We start from the raw sequence: 20,285 nt of genomic DNA on the forward strand, positions 1-20,285 counted from the left end.
CGGCCCTCCGCCGCGGTCCGCCCTCCGCGGGGCGGGGAGGGCGCGCGAGCCGCGGCCGCCAGGGCCCGCCCCCTCACCTTCCCGGGCGGGCGGGCAGGCGGGCGGCGCGGGGAGGCGGGGCCGCGGCGGCCGGCCCTGTCTGCGCCCGGCTGGCCGCGGAGCTGGCAGACGCTCGGGGGAACATGGCGGCGGCGGAGCTGGCGGTCCCGGCGCTCGCGGGCGGCGGCGGCGGCGGCGGCGGCGCGGGCGCGGGCGCGGGGGCGCCGTCGGGCACGGTCCCCGTGCTCTTCTGCTTCTCGGTCTTCGCGCGGCCCTCGTCCGTGCCGCACGGCGCGGGCTACGAGCTGCTCATCCAGAAGTTCCTCAGCCTGTACGGCGACCAGATCGACATGCACCGCAAATTCGTGGTGCAGCTCTTCGCCGAGGAGTGGGGCCAGTACGTGGACCTGCCCAAGGGCTTCGCGGTGAGCGAGCGCTGCAAGGTCCGCCTGGTGCCGCTACAGATCCAGGTGGGTCCCGCGGGAGGGCCGCGCGCCGCGCCGCTCCCGGCCCCGCCCCCGCCCCCGCCGCGCTCCTCAGGTGCCCCGCGCCGCCCTGGCGCCGGGCCCTGCGCGCCTCGCTGGCTCGCGAGGGCTGCGCGGCGGCCGCCGACCTCGGGGCGCGGCGCGGGGACCGGGCGGGCCCGGGGGTGCCTGGCCCCGAGGCGGGGGCGGGGCGGGGGCGAGAACGCCCCCACGTGTGTGGCCCCCGCCGCCCGCCGCCGCCCCGTGCGCGGGAGCGCGTGCGGCCGCCGGCGGAGCCCGAGGGCTGAGGGCCGGGCGCTGCCCGCCGTGGCGGTCGGTTGGGGGCGCGGCGGGGGGCGCTGAGGAGGTGCTGCGGCGCTTGGGCTCGGCGCGGGACCCGGGAGTCGTGCTTTCCGCCGGCGGAGACCCAAACTTGAGGATCCGGCCTTTCCCCGCGCTCGGCTCCCTGCGCCTCAGCCTCCCCGAGCCTGACGCGGAATAGCCCTCGGCGTCGCCTCTTCCTGGTCCCTGCCCCTGAGCCGCTGGAGGCCGACCTGGTCGCCCACGCTGAGAAAGTCCTTTGACTCCAGGCCGAAGACCTCATTAATTACCCAACTTTGGCCAGACCACGGTTTTTCGATGGTGCCGGCTGAGAAAGTTGTTACACCTGAGGATTATTTTCTAGCTTTTTAACTATACGTATTTTTAAAGTCGCGCAGCCCTGGCCTCCTGTCCCTTTTACGCTCAGAGGTTTCGCTGGCGGAGTTTTATTTTTGAAAAGAAGGAACATGAGGTACATATTTAGGTACTACACTGTTCATCGTTGCTTTTTTGTTTTGTTTTGTTTTAATTGAGAAACTGATAAGCCATTTCTTGGGAAGTCTAAACTGAAATGTGGGATTCAGACTTAGAAGGCATTTTGACATTCAGGTGTCATCCCCCCCCCCTTTTTTCCCTTTTTTCAGTGTCATTCTTAAGATTATCCCCCCCCCCTTTTTTTTTTCCTAGCTGTTGTCAGCTGGCTGCAGAATTGATCTTGTTTCTTATCACCCCAGCACCCATGCCAGAAGCTTCTAAAGCAGGTACTTGTACCTGGATAAATTTCCAGTGTTCAGGGGACAAAGGCTCTGAGATTCTGCCATTTACCCCTGGGGGGATCCTAAAGGGATGATCTCAGATCCCCCTGAATTTGCCCTGCTATCCACACAGAGGATTGTGAGAATTGTGGTTGGTAGGTGTTTACTACCTCCCCCTTTTTATGTGTTTAAGAGTTTTCGTGGCTGACACCTCTCTGCAGCCTTCCTTGTCAGTGTATTTAGGTTATTGTTGCCAAAATACTCAAGAAGATGGATGCACCTTTGACAAATCCATTAATAAAGGCCAGAATCCACATTCAGACTGAGGAGGCCTGGAGCTGAACTGAGGGTGCAGGCTTGAATGTGATGTGTTTTGTATATTGGTTGGGAGGGAGGGTGGGCCCTTACATAATAAGATGTTTGGCCAGACTAGCGACCCCTCTACCCCATGTCGGTAAGTCAGTTTTTCCCCCCAGGATCAGATTTTTTATTTTGAAAAATTCGGGGCCCAGGTCTGACAGCTCTTTTTAACGGAACATTCTAGAAATTCATAATGTGTATGACTCTACCTGAAATATCCTATACATTCTCAAAAGGCATTTTATAATTCCAGTCACTTGTGGCTTTTGAAATACTTTGCTTGGTATAGGATGTAACGTCATTTTTTTGGTGGTGATGTTTAAAATAATAATCACAATAGCACAACCTTGTTCCATCTTTTTAAAAAGGTTATTTATATCTCACTAAACAGCCCAAGAGTCCTTAAGCATCTGTTATATAATACTTCATGTATTTTAAGGTTTTTTTTTTTTTTTAAAGATTTTACTTATTTATTCATAAGAGACACAGAGAGAGAGAGAGAGAGAGAGAGGCAGAGACACAGGCAGAGGGAGAAGCAGGCTCCATGCAGGGAGCCCGACGTGGGACTCGATCCCAGGACTCCAGGATCAGGCCCTGGGCTGGAGGTAGACGCTAAACTGCTGAAGCCACCCAGGCTGCCCCTATTTTAAGGTTTTTAATAATATTTTTCTTTTATAGTCTCTCTTTCTAGTAATCATAATGCTTTGACTTCTTCAGCTGGGTGCCTCCTCTAGCCATATTCTCATTGTCATATATATATATTTATATATATATGTAGACACACATATGTGTATTTATGTGTGTATATACTCAGAAGTGAAAGGGAAGATAATCTTTTCATGAACATTTTATTATATTCTTTTGGAACATAACTGTTTTAACCCTGGGGACATGGACATTTTATGGCTAAATGAGATCATAGAGTTCATCACACAAACATTTGAGTGACAGCCTTAAGTGCCTGACACCATGAATACAAACAAGGATGAGACCCCATTCTTGTTCCTTACCTGATAACATAACTTCATTTTGCAAAATAGCAGAACATACGGCAGATTGCCCAAGATTCCCTGGTAATGGTGGAGCCATCAGAGTTTGTGAGGGGCCTGACTGATAGCTGACTATAGCCTTCGTCTTCTCTTTTTATGCTTAATGAAAATATCAAGCAGAATGGAGAACAGGCCACAAACTTGAGCTTGTAATATTATTTGTTTTGCCTGGTGTTCATTGTTCTTTGGAATCAATGCCTGTCCCTTAGGAAGATTCAAGATGGCCCATCATTGAGGCCCTGCTGCTGGAGCCTGATAAGGCCCTTTCTCCCAGAGGCGGGGACAGAGAGCATAAGTTTGCCTACATGTAGTTCACTGTTTAAATAATGTAACTTGTTGTTTCCTTGAACATAGACTTTAGAGCCTCTAGGGGTCTGGCTCACATACTGTATATTCTAGAATATAGGGGAGTGACTCTGCTTTCATGCTTATCCTGACTGCTGCTGCTCTGACCTTATAAAATACCGTTGTTGCTTGAGCCGTACTGTCTGCACCCACCCATGGTTGGTTAACGGTTCTTCTGTGGAGATGATCTTTGAGACCCACGTTGTCAGCATTGGACTTTTGAGTGTCTTCTCTGAAATAATCTGTCACAGTGACCAAGTGTCTGCTGACAGCTCAGGTAGCTGAAGACAGCTTATGTTTCTTTCCAGTGTGGTTTGTGTCGTCTGCTTTGTCAGAATGCTCTAAGTCTGAGGCATTTTGAGACGCAGAGGAAGAAATGTAAATGAGAGGATTAAATGGTGGGAATTTAGGTCATTTTTATAACTTACGAGTTTTAATTTTTCCAGAGGTATTTCCCAAGTTTAGTGGAAGCAGTCAAGCCTGGAAACTCCTGTACATTTGATACCATACCATCACCAGTGTATTTTCCAGCTTGTTACCATGGAAGGCAGAGCCCAGACAGGAGAGAGGAAGAAGTGGACATGAGGAGGATGCCAGTGAGACCATTTTGCCTCTGTATGTAGGAGGGAAGGCTCTGGCAGCTTTGTGTGGGCCGAAGATAAGGGCTTCCCTGGGAAGGTTATTTTGACCTTTCCTGAGATGGTTAATTGGGAAGGGATTTGGCTCCAGCTTTCACTTTCTTGGAGGTTTATTACTACTATTATTATTTTTAACAGAGGGCATGGACATTTTCTAGCTAGAAGAGACCCCAGAGTTCATGGTGGAACAGGAGAGAAGACAGGGTTTGGAAAGAAGGAAAGGAAATCTGTACTCCCTTGGGCTTGCTGGTTTGGAGGTGGTGATTTCTGATTATGAAACCTTTACTGTGGGAGCACGTAGGCGGAGTAGATAGATAATAATGCTCAGAAACAGAATAGAGAAGCAGGCGGGACAGATCTCTGGGAGGTGAACAGTGTCAGGGCCCTGAGAGGAAACAGCTGGATCTAGAGGGATGTGGTCTGTCTTTCCCCAGTTGGTTCAGTGGGATTGTGTGTATGTCACTTCAAAAAAATTTAGCATTTAAGATTTTGGATTACTGCCCAAAGCATTGTATGCTTTTTACCCCTTGTGGAGGCTACCTGTAAATAAGCTATGTTTGAGAGTGGGAACTATGAATTTATTGATTGATGACATGAAGCTCGTTGAATCCTTGAAGTAGTCCTCTGAGGTAGAAACTGTTTTGCTGCTTTCTTACAGATAAGGAAGTGCTGTTTGAAAATGTTAATGATTTGTCTGATTTTATGTAATTGAATTTAGTGAAATTGAAATTTGGTCTCAAGATTCTAAGGCCCACAGTCCTGCTGTGTAGGGAGTCTCGTAACCCCCCGGGGGAGTTGCATCATAAACTTGTTTTAAGGGAGTCCGGATTGGAGCAAGGCCTTACTATAGCTGTGATAGCGACATTTCCTTGCAAACACATCCAAGTGAAATCATGATACCCTGTAGCCCCTCTGGACTCTCTCCCGAGCACATCGTGCCTATCTTGTGACTACACTAGACTACCACGGTTTTGAACACATCACAATTACAATTCCAAACCTTCATCATTCCCAAAAATACACGGTTTACTCACTGTAGTAGTTTACACTAGAAGGCTGCTATAACTAAGTATCACAAACTGAGTGGCTTATACAATAGAAGTCTATTTCCACACAGTTTGGGAGGCTAGCCATCAGGGTTGACTCTGAAGGAGAATCTCTTCCATGTTTCTTTCCTGGCTTTTGGTGGTTTGCTGGCAATCTTTGGCATTGCTTGGCTTATAGACCATCACCTTAATCACTGTTTTTGTGTTCCCAAGGTTTTCTCTGTCTAAATTTCCATTTTTTATAAGGATGTTAGTCTTGTTGGTTTAGACAAGACCACCCTGCTCCAATATGACTAGTCATATTAGTCATCCTGACTAATTATTTTTCAATGATTCTATTTCCAAATAAGGTCACTTTCTTAGGTGCTGGGGGTTAGGAATTCAACATATGAATTTTTTTTTTTTAAGATTTTATTTATTTATTCATGAGAGACACAGAGAGGCGGAGGCACAGGCAGAGGGAGAAGCAGGCTTCATGCAGGGAGTCCAGCGCGGGGCTCCATATCAGGACCCTGGGATCACGACTTCAACCACTGAGCCACCCAGGTGCCCCTCAACATATGAATTTTGAGGGATGCAATTCAACATATAACACTCACCATGAATTGCTTTTATGGAAGAACAGAACTGATGCAAGGGCCATCACTAGGCACGCCTCCCTGTATGTGCCTGTCCCGAGGAACCAGGGACACTTAGCAGAGGAGGGATAGTTTCCCTGCAGATGTACAGCCATTGTTAGAAAATGGTCAGAACCCATGTGGTAGTGGAGAGCGGAAAATACTGTCATGATAATGGTGATAACAGGACTTGGGGATGAAGTCTTTTGACTGTGAAGGTCACATTCCAGCTGTGGCATTTCTTAAGAAAGCAGACAATTTATACCTGAAATTGGTCTCTGGAACTCTCGCTTGAGGAAGCTATTGGCTCTGATCAGTTTTTTGTATCTAAATATTCATTGAAATAGGTTTGAATATGTGTGTGTGTATAGAGATATTTGTAGACATACAGATATACGACAGTGTGTATGTTTACACACATTTTTATATGTGATTTTTTTCATGCCTCTTGAATATGCATTGATTTGTAATTGCTGTATTTTACTTGTGACGGCATTTGGTCAAGTCCACTTTTTATTTGCTATCCTACAGTGAAAGCGTGTGTCTGAACAACATTTTTAGTTATCTACAAGGTTTTGATCTAGGAGAAATTCAGGAGTCAAATTAAGAAGTCTCCAGATTTCAGAGTCAGTGTGTAATTTAGCATAATTTAGCAACAACTTACTTGAATTCATGTGGATTTGGAGGGTTGATTGGGCATGGTTAGAGTTTTTCAGGGTTGTTTTTTGTTTTGTTTTATTTTATTTTCGTTTTTTCTCTTTTTTATTATAGCCTCAAAGCTTCCTTTCTGGCTCATCAATCATGCAGGTTATTCATACGGTTGCACATTTCCCCGCCAGCTACCAGCTACCATAGCATAGGGATCTCTCTCTCTCTCTCTCTCTTTTTTTTAAATAAGCTTTTAATTTTAGAGTAGTGTTAGACTTATAGCAGAGTTGCAGAGATAGCTCAGAGAATCCCTGCATGCTTGGATCTAGTTACCACCCCCCCCCCCCCCCCCCCCCCACCCCCCACTGGTTAACATCTTACATTGCTGGGCACAGTGCTTGTCACAGCCAAGGAACCAACATGGGTACATAGTGATGCTCTGAGCTCTATACTTTATTCAGATTTCACTAGTTTTTCCTGAATGCCATTTTTCTCTTCCACAATCCATTCTTGAATACTAATTATGTTTAGTTGTCACGTCTTCCTCGGCTCCCCTGGGCAATGACAAGTTTTTCAGACTCGTATTGTTTTTGGTGACATTGACAGTTTTGAGTATTCGTCAGATATTTTGGTAGAATGTACCTCAGTTTTGGTTTATCTGATGTTTTTCTCATGCTTAAAATGGGGTCGTGGGATTTTGAGAGGCACATCGTGCAGGTCGTTCTCATCACCTTTTTTCAAGACTAACATGCTATCAGCATGACTTCAATGATTATCTCGGTTTTGATCACCTGACAGAGGCAGTGTCTGTCAGGTTTTTCCATAAGGTCATGCTACCCCTCTGTATTCTGCTTTGAGGAAGCAAATTACTTAGTGCAGGCCACATCCAAGGGGATGTAGGGCATTAAAGTCTGACTTACTGAGAGGAGGCTCTCTGGACATTTTTGATTCACTAAATTATAACCAATCATCTCCGCACAAAAACATGCCTTCCCACATTATCTCTCTGGTTTTTCTCTGTTAGAGTTCCTATACTGGAAGAGTTTTGCAAGGTGGTGAGGATTTAATGGCTGCATTTTCTGATGTTCTCAGTCTGTGTCTACTATGACATGGGTCTTATGTGGCCCCCTGCCCAGAGCAGCAGACCTCATAGCTGAAAGGAGGTAGGAAGCACCAGGTAACAAAAAACCTAGGAGATGACAACTCTCAATATTTAGGATTTCTGGGTAGGTAAGACTTTATTCCTTTACTCAATATTGAATATTTTGATCATTTTAATATTGGTGGTCCTGAAGTATTATATAATTTAACATTTTCTTAGTGAGTGTGGTAAAGTGATATTGTCTCAATTTCTAAGTTACAAATATATATATAACATATATGTTACATACATATATATACGATATATACGATATATATATATATATATCATACACACACACACACACACACACACTCCTCCAGTAGAAGTCTAGATGTGGAACTAGTTGAGTTTTGACCTGATCTGCTTTTATTGCATTTTGAGTCTCTTCTCTGTCATCTATCATTTCTTGCTGATACCAGTTTACCTATATCCAGCAGCTTCCTTTCTGATTTGCTCTTTATGACCTTCTGTGAATTTAGAGTCTGGACAACTAAACTTGTTAGGAATACATACTACAGAGGCTGTCCGTTATCTGAGACGAGATCTGCAAGCTGGAGATATAGCAGTTCTGAGCTCTGAGTGTGATAATGTGAGGCCATCCAGCACACTTAGGCCCCTCCCAGTTTACTTTGCCTGCTTACTGCTTTCACTGCCCTGGAATGGTGAGAATGGCCGACTTGCATTGCTATCATTTCAAACAGACCAGTTGCAGGTAAACTGCATTTTCTCATGTGCCCTAAACATGTTGTGGGTGACTAGGGACCCATTTAGACTTTGAACGCTTTGATCCAGAATTTAATTTTTCCTGAGAATTTAAAATACATAGTCATAAAGAGTGATTGGTTTTTAAAATTGTGTCCTAATTACTTATATATACATCATACTGCTTCGGAAAATGATACTTACATTAAACATTCAAGAAAGCAAACAGTTAAAGATAGACTATGGAATTTAAGATGCTTGAATATTTATTTTAACCATACTTTATTGGCAAAATAGGAAAACTCTATACATAGTGTTAGAATTACAAATGGCACTCCCATTCTGCCATGAACTTGGTGTTGCATGTCTAAACACCAAAGGGAAACTGATGCCAGAGTTCCTCAGACCACATCGCTAATGAAGTACAAACTCACTAGAAGGATAAAAGAGTCTTTTTAATGATTCACTTAATTCCTGTGGTAATTGTTTCCTGAGAGTACAACCTGTGCAGTGGTAGGGTCTGCAGGGAAGGTCTTGGGCCAGGCTGGTGTGGGGAAGCCACCACCATATAACTGGGACACAGTTTTCTCTAGAAAGTTATTAACAGCTATTATCCATGGGTGGATTTAGGGCAAAACAGCATAATTAGAGAGGGGACTCTAAGGACTGGTTAGTTAGTAATAGGAGGGAATGGGTTCTTTAGGACGGGACTGCTTCCTTTACAGTGCTTTCTGAAATTTGAGAAGGTAGGAAGAAAAGCCTCCTGGACCTTTAAGAATCCATGAATGACATTAAATTTTTAACATTCACCAGTGGTTTTCATTCTTTTGTAGATCCATACTGGGCTCAAGTTGTTAGAGTAGACCAACGATGGAATTAATGTAAAGCTGGGTAATCTAATACCTGTTTTGTTTTGTTTTTTAAGATTTTATTTATTTATTCATGAGACACACAGAGAGGGGAGTGGGGGGTGGGGCCCAGACAGAAGCAGGCTCCATTCAGGGAGCCGGACGCGGGACTTGATCCCGGGTCTCCAGGATCAGGCCCTGGGCTGAGGGCAGCGCTAAACTGCTGAGACACCCGGGCTGCCCTAATACCTGTTTTTTAACCTTAATTCATTTATTTTCCTAATTGTGATGAATATGTTTAAGAATACAGATGTCAAATTTAGGTCTGTCCGTTGAACACTGGTGATGTGCTTGGCATCATTTCATTGCACTTCTTTTTTGTACTCTGAGATGTTATTCCTGAGAACAGCATCTTAATATTTCTGTTTTGATGACAGCAGCAATTCTTGATTGGTTTCTGTTCATCAAACTTAAGTTGTTTACTATCATAACATTTTTTTCTAATTATAAAAGCAATGCATATTTTTAAATGACATTTGGGAAGGGTTTTAAAATAGCATTTGGAGAAGGTAAGAAAAGTATAAAGTATAAAGAAAAAATATTACCAAGACTCATAACTGTCTAACTACTTGTTAATACTTTCATGTATTTGCTTTTACCTTCTGTTTATATTTTTACATGATTGAGATACTATTGAATTGTGCTCTCTTTTTAAAATTAGATCATAAGCATTTCTTTATAGATGGTTCAAATATTTTGAAAACTTATTTGCTTGTTATTCTAATTCTCTAAAAAATGTTTTATCCTGGGAATGTGTTAAAATTTGTGGAGTCATTTCTGTATTATTGGTTCTTGGTTTATTTCTAATTTTCACTATTAAAAGCAATCAGTCAGCATCTTTGTGGATAATTTTTTTTCTTTTTGTAATTTGGATCGCTTCTTTTGGATAATAGTTGTAGAAATTGACTTACTGGGTCAAACAGTAGGAACACTTTTCTCCTTTATTGACCTCCACTGAAAATAAATGTTGTTGTATAACGAGTGTGAAATCATTCTTTTTTCTTTTTTTCCTCAGCTCACCACCCTGGGAAATCTTACGCCTTCAAGCACTGTGTTTTTCTGCTGTGATATGCAGGAACGATTCAGACCAGCCATCAAATATTTTGGCGATATTATTAGTGTGGGACAAAGATTGGTATGTTTGCGTGTTTATTTTTTCCAATTCCCTGAAGCATGATAATGCATTTATGTGTGTGTGTGTGTGTGTGTATACATATATACACACACACACACAAATATGTATTTTGCTAATTATCTTTGTTTTTTGTTTATTTGTTTCTTCCAGTTACAAGGGGCTCGAATGTTAGGAATTCCAGTTATTGTAACAGAACAGTACCCGAAAGGTCTTGGAAGCACTGTTCAAGAAATTGATTTAACAGGTGTAAAACTGGTACTTCCAAAGACCAAGTTTTCAATGGTAATACCAGAAGTAGAAGCAGCATTAGCCGAGATTCCTGGAGTCAGGAGTGTTGTGTTATTTGGAGTAGAAGTAAGTGCCATTTGTTATGTGTGGGATACAATATCATTTGTGGAAAACCTGGTATTTTGACAGTGCGATTTTACAGATTAGACTAGTAATGATGAAAAACATCCACCCTTTATTAAATGTTGACTGTTTGCATGGCAATGGTCTGTATCCATTCATTCAACATTCCCAGTAACTTTCTGAGCCAATTAAGTACTTTTTTCTCCCCCATTGTTAAAGATGAGGAAACTAAAATGTAGATGCTATACAAATTTGCTTAGGTTCATGTAGCTGGTTAAGGGATGGAGTTGGATTTTAATCTAGGTTGGTTGGTTCTTGGGCCTTTGCTTTTAACTACTCTACTACTTTTGGGGCACATTTTCATCAGAGGCTGTATTTTTATTTGTGTTGTATGATTTCACCTTGGTCGTATTTTTGCTGTAGAAGAACTTTAGAAGTTGTGTAGTTCATTGGCCTTTACGCCTGAATCATGTACCTTTTATTTTTTTTATTTTTTATTTTTTTCATGTACCTTTTAAAGGAAAAAATACAGATTCCTAATGCTGATAAAAATGACTGATTGTTTGATCTGTTTTTTTTTTGCATATGTATGAACAGAACATACGTATTTATTCATAGTATTTAAACAGCTGTTGAGTCAGATATAAAGATTTAAAGATTATGAAAAAAACTATAAAACCAATGATATCCAAAAGTATTAATTTAATATACCTATGATGTGTTAATGGTGGTTTTTATATAGTTGATTTTAAGAGTAGAAAGATACAGCCTTAGGTTTAGATGTGTGTGAAATATTTTTGTATTTTGGCTTCAATAATGACAATATAGAGGAAGACTTTATAGAAATATATCATGCCAAATGTTGTTGACTTTGGCACTTTTTTTTGCTGATTCATCATTATCAGACCTCATGCCTAATCAAAATCATCTTTGAACAGTCCTGCAGTGCCAGTTTTAATGACACGTCAGTTGATAATTCTCCAAAGTTCACTCGTCATGTGCACATAAGGTTGGCAATCTGGTATTGAAATGTAATTATTCATTGCTTGTATAAAGAAGCTGTTGTTGGGGCATAGTTTTGCTCAATATTCTCTGCTAATGAATTGTTACAAGTTAGTACCTACTAAGATGGAATATATATATAATACATCTGCTTGTGCTGTATACTGGATATTTTTTGCCTTTGTCACATATTATTTTTAACTTGGCCTACCTTTCCTACTGGGTATCTTGTACCATCGTAGTTTTTCTACTTGTTTCTCAGTCTGCAATATTGCTGACTCATTCTTTGTTAGGTACTCAGAGTGAGTTCAGTGAGTTCAGAAATAAACCTAACCACGAGTGGCATCAGAACAGCGTGGTAGTAGTTAGCCATATGAAGGTCATCCAGATGACAGATGAAAATCTTAAAAAAAAAAAAAAAGATCCTTACAGCGCTCTGAGTTGTTTAAGGATTTTAGGATGAGGAAGCTTGATGTAATCCAACTCCTGACTTCACAGTGAGGAAACGAAAGCTTAAGACACTTTATTTTCAAGATCACCTAGCAAGTTAGAGGCAAAACTAGGTGTAGGACAAGGTCTCTTAAGAACTCTAGTACTTTTTCTGCTTTATCACGTTATCATGTTGTTACACGTTTATAAATTGCGTCACTGCAATGTTACATAGGATTTTTAATTTTCCTACTAGACTCATGTGTGCATCCAACAAACAGCTTTGGAGCTAGTTGGCCGAGGTATTGAGGTTCATATTGTTGCTGATGCCACCTCATCGAGAAGCATGATGGACCGGATGTTTGCTCTTGAGGTAATTGTCCTGCTTGAAAAGAAATAATTTATCAACTTCTCCGAATTAATTTGAAGAACAATGAATACTTCATAGCAGTCAAAGATTTACATCTTCAATTTGAGCTGCGTCTGATGCTATTGGACTCATCAACTTCCAGAGTCGTGATTTTGTGCTGACTGACCTTTGAGATCTTGCCACTATATTCTGTTTTATATCTTCTGTCTCCTTACTCCTTAGATCTAGATCTCTGGTGACACCAAAAGCTCTTGAATATCTTTCCTCATAGCATTGCTATAGTTTCATGTCTTGAATATCTTTCCTCATAGCATTGCTATAGTTTGATGTACGAGCTTCTAAAAGGTATTCTAGTAATACGAACTTCTAAGAGGTATTCTAGTAAGCTTAGTCTGAACCATTGAGAGATTTGCAAATTAGAAAAGCCCACCTAGATTTAAATCAGCCCAGCCCTAGGGCGTGGTGGGCCTAAACTTGGTTCAGCCTCTATTAGGTTTCCTTAGACTTGAATTCTGGGCATAGGAGGTATATCAGTGCCTCTGGACACCACTCACACATAGTGTTTCTTGGCCATCTGCCCCAGAAGATCAGGGTGGTTCATAGTTAGGGAATCAGAGATGTTTTGCCAGTGTTGCCTAACAGTTCTCTTTCATAAGCATTTTCTCTTTCAAGACTGTTGAAAAGCAAACTACCATATCATATAATCCTTTGAAACAGTCATTCCATGTTGTGGATGGTTCTCTTTCTCACGTTTAATTCTAGTTCTGTAGTAATTTTAGAGTAATGTCCATGTGGGTTGAGTTGGGAAGTGTTTTAACTCCTTTTTATTGAGAATGGGAAACACAAATTTTGTTGTTGTTGAGATCCTCCAGTGTTCTGCCCAAGCTGGCCTTTGAACCACTTTCTCTGTTGGATTGCAAAGCCATTTCTTTAGCCCAGAGTGTTCCCAAGGGTGTTGAGGTAGGGCAAATGAGAGAGCCAAAGGGAAGAAAGGAGAAAAGTCATAGAAGAGAGCTGATGCAGAAGGAAGTGGGGACTTGGCAGCAGGCAGTTTCTTTAAGGCGCTGGTTGGCCCATCCCTTCTCTAGTAAGGCTAAGGTCCAGAACATGAAGTGTTTCCACAGAAGTGGAAAACTAAAAACTTCCAGTCATCACCATCATTATCATCACATTTTGCTTATAAAGAAATTGCTAGGACTTTTGTCCTCCATTCAAATACTTTTTTGAGACATGTCTTTATTATGGCATTTATTGCAGAAAATTATGATTGTTGGCAATTTTGTCTTATAAGGCTGGGAATAAAAATGTGGTCAACCTGGGATCCCTGGGTGGCGCAGTGGTTTAGCGCCTGTCTTTGGCCCAGGGCGCGATCCTGGAGACCCGGGATCGAATCCCACATCGGGCTCCCGGTGCATGGAGCCTGCTTCTCCCTCTGCCTGTGTCTCTGCCTCTCTCTCTCTCTCCGTGACTATCATAAATAAATAAAAAAAATTAAAAAAAAAAAAAATGTGGTCAACCTATTTACCACTTGAAGCTCATTGAGAAGTAGTCTAATCTCAGTGGTCAGGAGTCCAGACACTGGTCTGGATGCAAGTTCTGGTGTTTTGTAAATCTGTGTTCAAAGACAAGTTATCTAGTTAATACATGTGCCTCAGATTTCTTACTGGGAAAGTGGAAAAGCCACGACATGGGAGGATTTGGTGAGGATTAAATGAGGTAATGTGTTGACGGCACTTAGGGTGGCATCTGACACAGTAAACACTCAAATGTTAGCTGCTTCATTCATTTTCTTTAAAAAAATATATATATATATATGTGTATATATATATATATATAAGTTCGATTTGCCAACATGTAGTATAACACCCAGTGCTCATCCTGTCAAGTGCCCCCCTCAGCGCCCATCACCCAGTCACCCCAATGCGGCATTCATTTTTATTGTGATGATTGTTTGTTGCTGTGTCCATAAGGTTAGTCTTATTTGAAATATAGAAGCATTATATCAGCTTCTAACCACCTGGCAGGGACCAGTCTTGAGAAGTTCTCAGGAGCATATGGTCTGGGTGACTTCAGAAGAAGCACAGCAAACCAGCATTTCCTTGGGCTCAAGAGTGGAGGTTGAAAAGTAAAAAAAAAAAAAAACAGGTCAGGATGATGGGGGAGGCAGGCCACATTTCACATTTTTTTCTTAGTCTTAATTTTATATGGAGGTGTTGTAGTTTGTACCTAATTTATTAGGAGAAATGTTAGTTTTTCTCCTTTAACTGTAGGACTGTGAAAATTAAAGAGCAACCCGGCCAGCTCCCCTTCTCTGTTCCTTTGGAACACAAGTACTTAAGGAATTCCTGAGACTACCCTTACTGCCTGTTGAGATTATTACACTACTAAGATTTATAGTTACTGTTATTGAAACTTCTGTGCCAGGGTTTGTAGTGTGTGCTTTCTTCAACAGAATATTTTGAGCACTGACCATTTGTCAGGCATTGTTTCTTTCAACTAATAATTGTAGAGGAAATGCAGAATAAAACAGATGAAACCCTCTCTGGAACTTGATACCCTTGGCCTTGCACGCCGGGTTGTTTACGTTGGTTGGAAATTTACTGGGCTTAGTTCCCCCTCCCCCTGCCCTCTCTGAAGCTGCCATGGCTTTGTGCCCTTGCATTTTGAGTGTGTGGGTCAGAATAACTTTTCTTTCGGCCTTGTTGGAGTGGTTTTGTCAGTGTAGGGGATGAATTTTGGAAGCCAGTGAAGACCTGTGTGTGTTAACAAGCCACAGTTTGGAGCTTCCGCCCCATTTTCATCCAGGAAAGAGTTTGGGACCAGGACTGTGGGCGTCCTCTTAGCAACGGTTGGTGTGTACAAACCTACCGTGTGTGCAGAAGATGCCTCTTTTTCTTTCTGCTCAGGCTCCTATCAGTGTGGGGCAGGCAGGCCTGCAGGAAGGCCTGGTAGTCTCTTCTAAAAACTTTGCCTGTTGCTGAGCCACGCCTTCCGCTAACATACATTCTTGGCTTGATTTTTGTTTGTTTGAAATCCAGTCAGTCGTGGCGGCCATCCTTCCATCTTGAAGCTACATAATACTGTGTGGGTGTCCGTTGACGAAGGTGTATTTCTGTGCCTCAGGCATATAGCCTGCTTCTGCCAGGGTGACCCGACTGTAGCACCGAGGGTCAGCAGAGCCCTTGGGAAAGCTGTTTTTTTCAGGGGTCGTCTGATTTCTTCCTCAAACCAAAGAACAGTTCTCTGCCCTTCCTGCCTTGCTGAGGAGCTAGCGAGATGAGCGGGAACTGACCTCTGGTGGCACTCTTGCCCTGTACAGAGTGCTTTCACAGACTGCAGGTGTGTGACTAAGACTCAGAGTGAGTTACCGAACGTCCCCCGGTTGGACCAGGCGTGGTGATAAAGGCCCGGCAGGGCTTGCCGCTGCTGAGGGTACAGGCGGCATTTGAAGACACTGACCTGGCTCACCGGCATCTCCTCTTAGGTTTGTCCCGGCTCCTCTCTGAGAAGCCGGCCCTGCCCCAGTCCTGGAGATCTCTAAGGGTTTTTACAGGATAGTCAGAAGTGGACCTAAAGGAGGAGGAATTTAGTTTCCCGAAGTCTTTAAAAAACTCACTGTCGGGTATTTGTCCCACCATAACTGGTACTAGCACGCTTGCTTCTTTCCTTCCTCTTCCCTACGTAATTCTTTTTTGTCTTTTCTTGAGTGTGCTGCTCATCTGCTCGGCATGCTCATCTGCATGGGCTGTCCAGGTCTGAGCTGGCTTTCTGAGAAGTAGGCTGTGGCTTCTCCCTTTTGCCTCCTTTCTGGCAAAAAGGAAGAGTTTGTGCTGCCTGTGGGAGGGTCAGGCCCCCGTGCACCTGCATGCGGCTGAGGGCTTGACCTTCACTGTCTGAGGATATCCTGGCTCCTCTCCTGACTCCTTCTCTATGAGGAGTGACTGATCTGGGTCTTTTCCTCTGACCTTTGTAGGAATTGTTTCTAACCAACTGTCTTCCGTGGTTCTTACAGTAGGTGGTTCTTGGGACAGCAGTCAGCCAGTTTTCTTTGATAATTTTTTTTTTTATTTTTATTTATTTATGATAGTCACAGAGAGAGAGAGAGGCGCAGAGACACAGGCAGAGGGAGAAGCAGGCTCCATGCACCGGGAGCCCGATGTGGGATTCGATCCCGGGTCTCCAGGATCGCGCCCTGGGCCAAAGGCAGGCACCAAACCGCTGCGCCACCCAGGGATCCCCCAGTTTTCTTTGATAATAAAGACATCCAGAAAATATATCTCCACTCCAGAATTCTCTCCTATTCCCTTCTCCACTCCTCTCTCACTTGGTCTTGACTTTGTCTTCTCTTCTTTGCCTTTCTCTTTCCCTCCTTCCCTCCTTGAGATTTTTTTTTTAAAGATTTTATTTATTTATTCATGAGAGATAGAGGCAGAGACACACAGAGGGAGAAGCAGGCTCCCTGTGGGGAGCCCGATGTGGGACTCGATCCCTGGGCTCTGGGATCACGACCTGAGCCAAAGGCAGACGCTCAACCAACTGAGCCATCCTTTGAGATTTCTGTCCTTGGCTCTTTACTACAATTCCACTGGGGCACTTCGGCAAGGACATTCTTTGAGCTGCTAGCAAAACGTTAAATTTTATACTCTTGTTTAGTGATCCTGAGGTTTATGATGGTGGCAGCAGCGGTGGTTCTATTATCAGCCCAGGGGCACATTCTTACATATATGAGGCTCCATCACCAGGCATTTCTTTTTTATGGGAAGGACATACATTGTTGTATGCAGATGTTTGGAGACAGAAAAAAATTAAATATTGTTTTACATTCATAGTCTTGATTTCCCTTTGTCTCTGGCACATAAAATTCATATTAACTCCATCTTTGCTTGTTCCTAGTCCATATTACTAATACTGAGAATAAGCATAGTGGGTTTATGGTGTGACTAGTTTGAAATCTATCCCCATCACTTGATCATATGGCTAAAGACACTAATAGAGGACACTAATTACTGTGTCCCGCCATAGCTTTTGTTGTTATACAGTGTTCATTGTCATGCTCATTTCTTGATTTGTCCTTTTTTTTTTTTTTTTTAAGCGTCTTGCTCGAACTGGGATCATAGTGACTACAAGTGAAGCTGTTCTGCTACAACTGGTTGCAGATAAAGACCATCCAAAATTCAAGGAAATTCAGAATTTAATTAAGGCGAGTGCTCCAGAGTCAGGTCTGCTTTCCAAAGTATAAGGACATTTGAAGGACTGGTATGCTACTACTCACCATCGGGTGACAGAACTGTAAGCCCAGACAAGCTCTTGTCTCTGCTAGAATTAAAATGTTAAAGCCAAAACTTGGCTCCTTTTTTGCGCCTCTTAGTCAAACATAACCAGTTAGACCATTTGGGTACCAGCATTTAGTTACAAATGTCAAAGGCTTCAGGTGCTGCTTTCTTTCTTCTTTTCTTGTTGTTGTTAATGTGCTTTTATTTATTAAGAAAAAAATTATAATGGAGGTGCCTGTTTTGTCTATACTGTATCCACTGATTATTATTTTTTAAAGTGAATACTCTTGTGAAGTTTTCTTTAATTGTGCAGCATAAAGAAAAAAAATGTGATAATGGTTTGGCTTTTGTATTATTGTTAAACAATCTGTTGTTGTATGGATTCAGTGCTTTTACTTTATAGGTAGATTGAAATAGGATTATTAGGTGAGAATTTAAAACAAGCCTGTGGATCATGCTACTCCCGTTCCTTTTACAGTGCCGTCAACTCACTTGGGTGAGTTGCATTGATCTAACCAAACTTACTTATATTGAGTAATTATATATCTTTGATTATGCTAATTTTCTTATTCTAATTGTTACCACTAATTCTCTGTTACTGTTCTTTTTTTTTTTTTTTTTAGTAGAATCTTTTACTTAGAAACGTTCATGGGGCCATTCTTTGTTTTAATTTTGCAGACAGAATGGTTTGCAATATTACATGATTATTGGAGAGCTGTTTTAAGATTTTTGACTTGGGCTGAATGTATTTACAACAATGTTGAATACGTCTTCTAATATGCACAAGATTCAGCGGAGAGTTACAGGCTGCATAAAATGGAGTTTTCAGATGTCCATATTCTTACTTGGTATTTTCTCTACCTACCCTGCAGATACTATAGTTAATGCAAAGGCTTGAGTAATGATTTGGTAATATTAATTTTGTAGTTATTGCTACCCCTCAATAAATTTATTTTCATTAAAAACTTATTAGAGAGTTTTAAAACTTTTTTTTATATTATGTGAAATATGGAACATTGCTGTCTTTTATATTAAAGTAATTAAAGAAAATGTATTATGTGAATGAAATTATTTTGTCCCCCACAACATGGCTCTGTGGGTACTATGCTAGGAATTCTAATGTTTGTTTAAAGGTATAAAACTTTAAAACTTTTGACATTTAAAATCTCTCAAACAAATGGAATTTTCAAAGGAAAATCCTTTGCAGGTGGGGTAAGTGGATTTTACTGAAGGGCTTTTTCATTATTTAAAAGTAGTAGAAATATTTATATCTTTCATCATGCTTAACAAATAGCAACCAGCAGTCTTTTTGTGGGTGCGGTTGAGTATTTTTTTCCCCCAGCAAACGTGGGTGTCAAAAAAGAAGCATCAAAGATTTCTCCACATTTTAAAATAGTTTTTAATAACTTTAGCCTAGTGCTTCTCAAACTTATAATATGAATACGGCTCACCTGGGGATCTCCTTAAAATACTGATGCATGACATTTTGCATTTCCAAATAAAAGGCTAATTTGCACTGGGGCTGCTCAGAAGGGACCAGATTTTGAGTAGCAAGGATTTAACTAACAGCACCTGTTTCCCTCCCCTGCATCCACGCCCATGGATTCTCATGAAATACCACCGCAGTGAAGCCTTGTCAGAGCTGAAACCAATTTCCTGACCCCCAAGGCAGCTTCCTATGACTACCATAAGAAATTACCTACTGGCTCAGCACAACACAAACTTATTATCTTACATAGTTTTGTAGGTTACAAGCCTGAAATGGGCATCCCTGAGCTAAAATCCATCTTTCCTACTAGATTGACAGCTCTTTGAAAGCAGGACCTGTGCAGTTTCTATACTTATTCCGGAAATACGTTTTGAGAACCTACTAAGTTCTAAACATTGTGCTATGTGCTGAGGATAAAAAGATGTTAGGAGGAAACTTCTGCTCTGGTACAAAGTCAGATATATTAGAACTTCTCAGTAAATGTAAATTGAAATAGGTTATGTCAAAAGTTCAGGAATGCCAATATACCAGAGTTGAGAGGAGTATAATTAGAATTCTGGCTTCTCCCTTCTTTTTTCACAGATCATGAAAAGCAAGGTGACATGGCCTTGTTATGAGAAGAATGAATTGATTTTAATATATTAGGCTTTGAATTTGGAAGTGCCTACAGTTTTGTAGGATAACAGTATTCGTTTAACTGATATAAATTAAGAAGTTGAGAACTGAAGCAGAAGAGTAGTCCAGTGTTGAAGGGGTTTGGAACAGGATTAAGATGCTTCTTTTATTGAAATGTAAAAACATATGCAGAACATTAAAATGTAATAAAAGTGGGGCACCTGGGTGGCTCAGTAGCTGAGCGGCTGCCTTTGGCTCAGGTTCTTAACCCCCGGGTCCTGGGATGGAGTCCTGCATTGGACTCCCCATAGGGAGCCTGCTTCTCCCCCTGCCTATGTCTTTGCCTCTGTGTCTCTCATAAGTAAATAAAATCTTAAAAAAAAAAAAAATAAAGGTGATAACTTAGTCCAGCCAGGAAACTGAATACCCTGTTAAAAAACATTTAAATATCACATTTCTCAATTTGGATTATTTTACCTTTTTACAGATTGATGTTTGGATAAATATGAGTAGAACTGGCTGGAACTTTAAAGATCATGATCTCAAAGGTGCATTTCAGCTCTAAAATTCTAAAACGGTTTTATG

The 20,285-nt window shown here is 42.0% G+C and overlaps 1 protein-coding gene across 1 annotated transcript; it reads left to right on the forward strand.

Moving 5' to 3' along the window:
• The first annotated feature begins 182 nt into the window (after positions 1–182).
• Positions 183–18,565, forward strand: ISOC1 (isochorismatase domain containing 1). The gene is made up of 5 exons (XM_038552062.1): positions 183–509; positions 10,052–10,171; positions 10,322–10,525; positions 12,210–12,326; positions 17,416–18,565. Exons 1-5 carry the CDS (start codon positions 183–185, stop codon positions 17,560–17,562), a joined length of 915 nt encoding a protein of 304 aa, XP_038407990.1. The 3' UTR covers positions 17,563–18,565.
• Positions 18,566–20,285: the final 1,720 nt, after the last annotated feature.

Source organism: Canis lupus, chromosome 11 (genome assembly GCF_011100685.1).
Source record: "Canis lupus familiaris isolate Mischka breed German Shepherd chromosome 11, alternate assembly UU_Cfam_GSD_1.0, whole genome shotgun sequence".
NCBI lineage: Eukaryota > Metazoa > Chordata > Mammalia > Carnivora > Canidae > Canis > Canis lupus.

Coding starts and splice junctions, on each gene's coding strand:
- ISOC1 (XM_038552062.1), top strand. CDS start 183: ATGGCGGCGGCGGAGCTGGCGGTCCCGGCGCTCGCGGGCGGCGGCGGC. Junction 510..10,051: donor TGGTGCCGCTACAGATCCAG/GTGGGTCCCGCG, acceptor TTTTTTCCTCAG/CTCACCACCCTGGGAAATCT. Junction 10,526..12,209: donor TTGTGTTATTTGGAGTAGAA/GTAAGTGCCATT, acceptor TTTTCCTACTAG/ACTCATGTGTGCATCCAACA.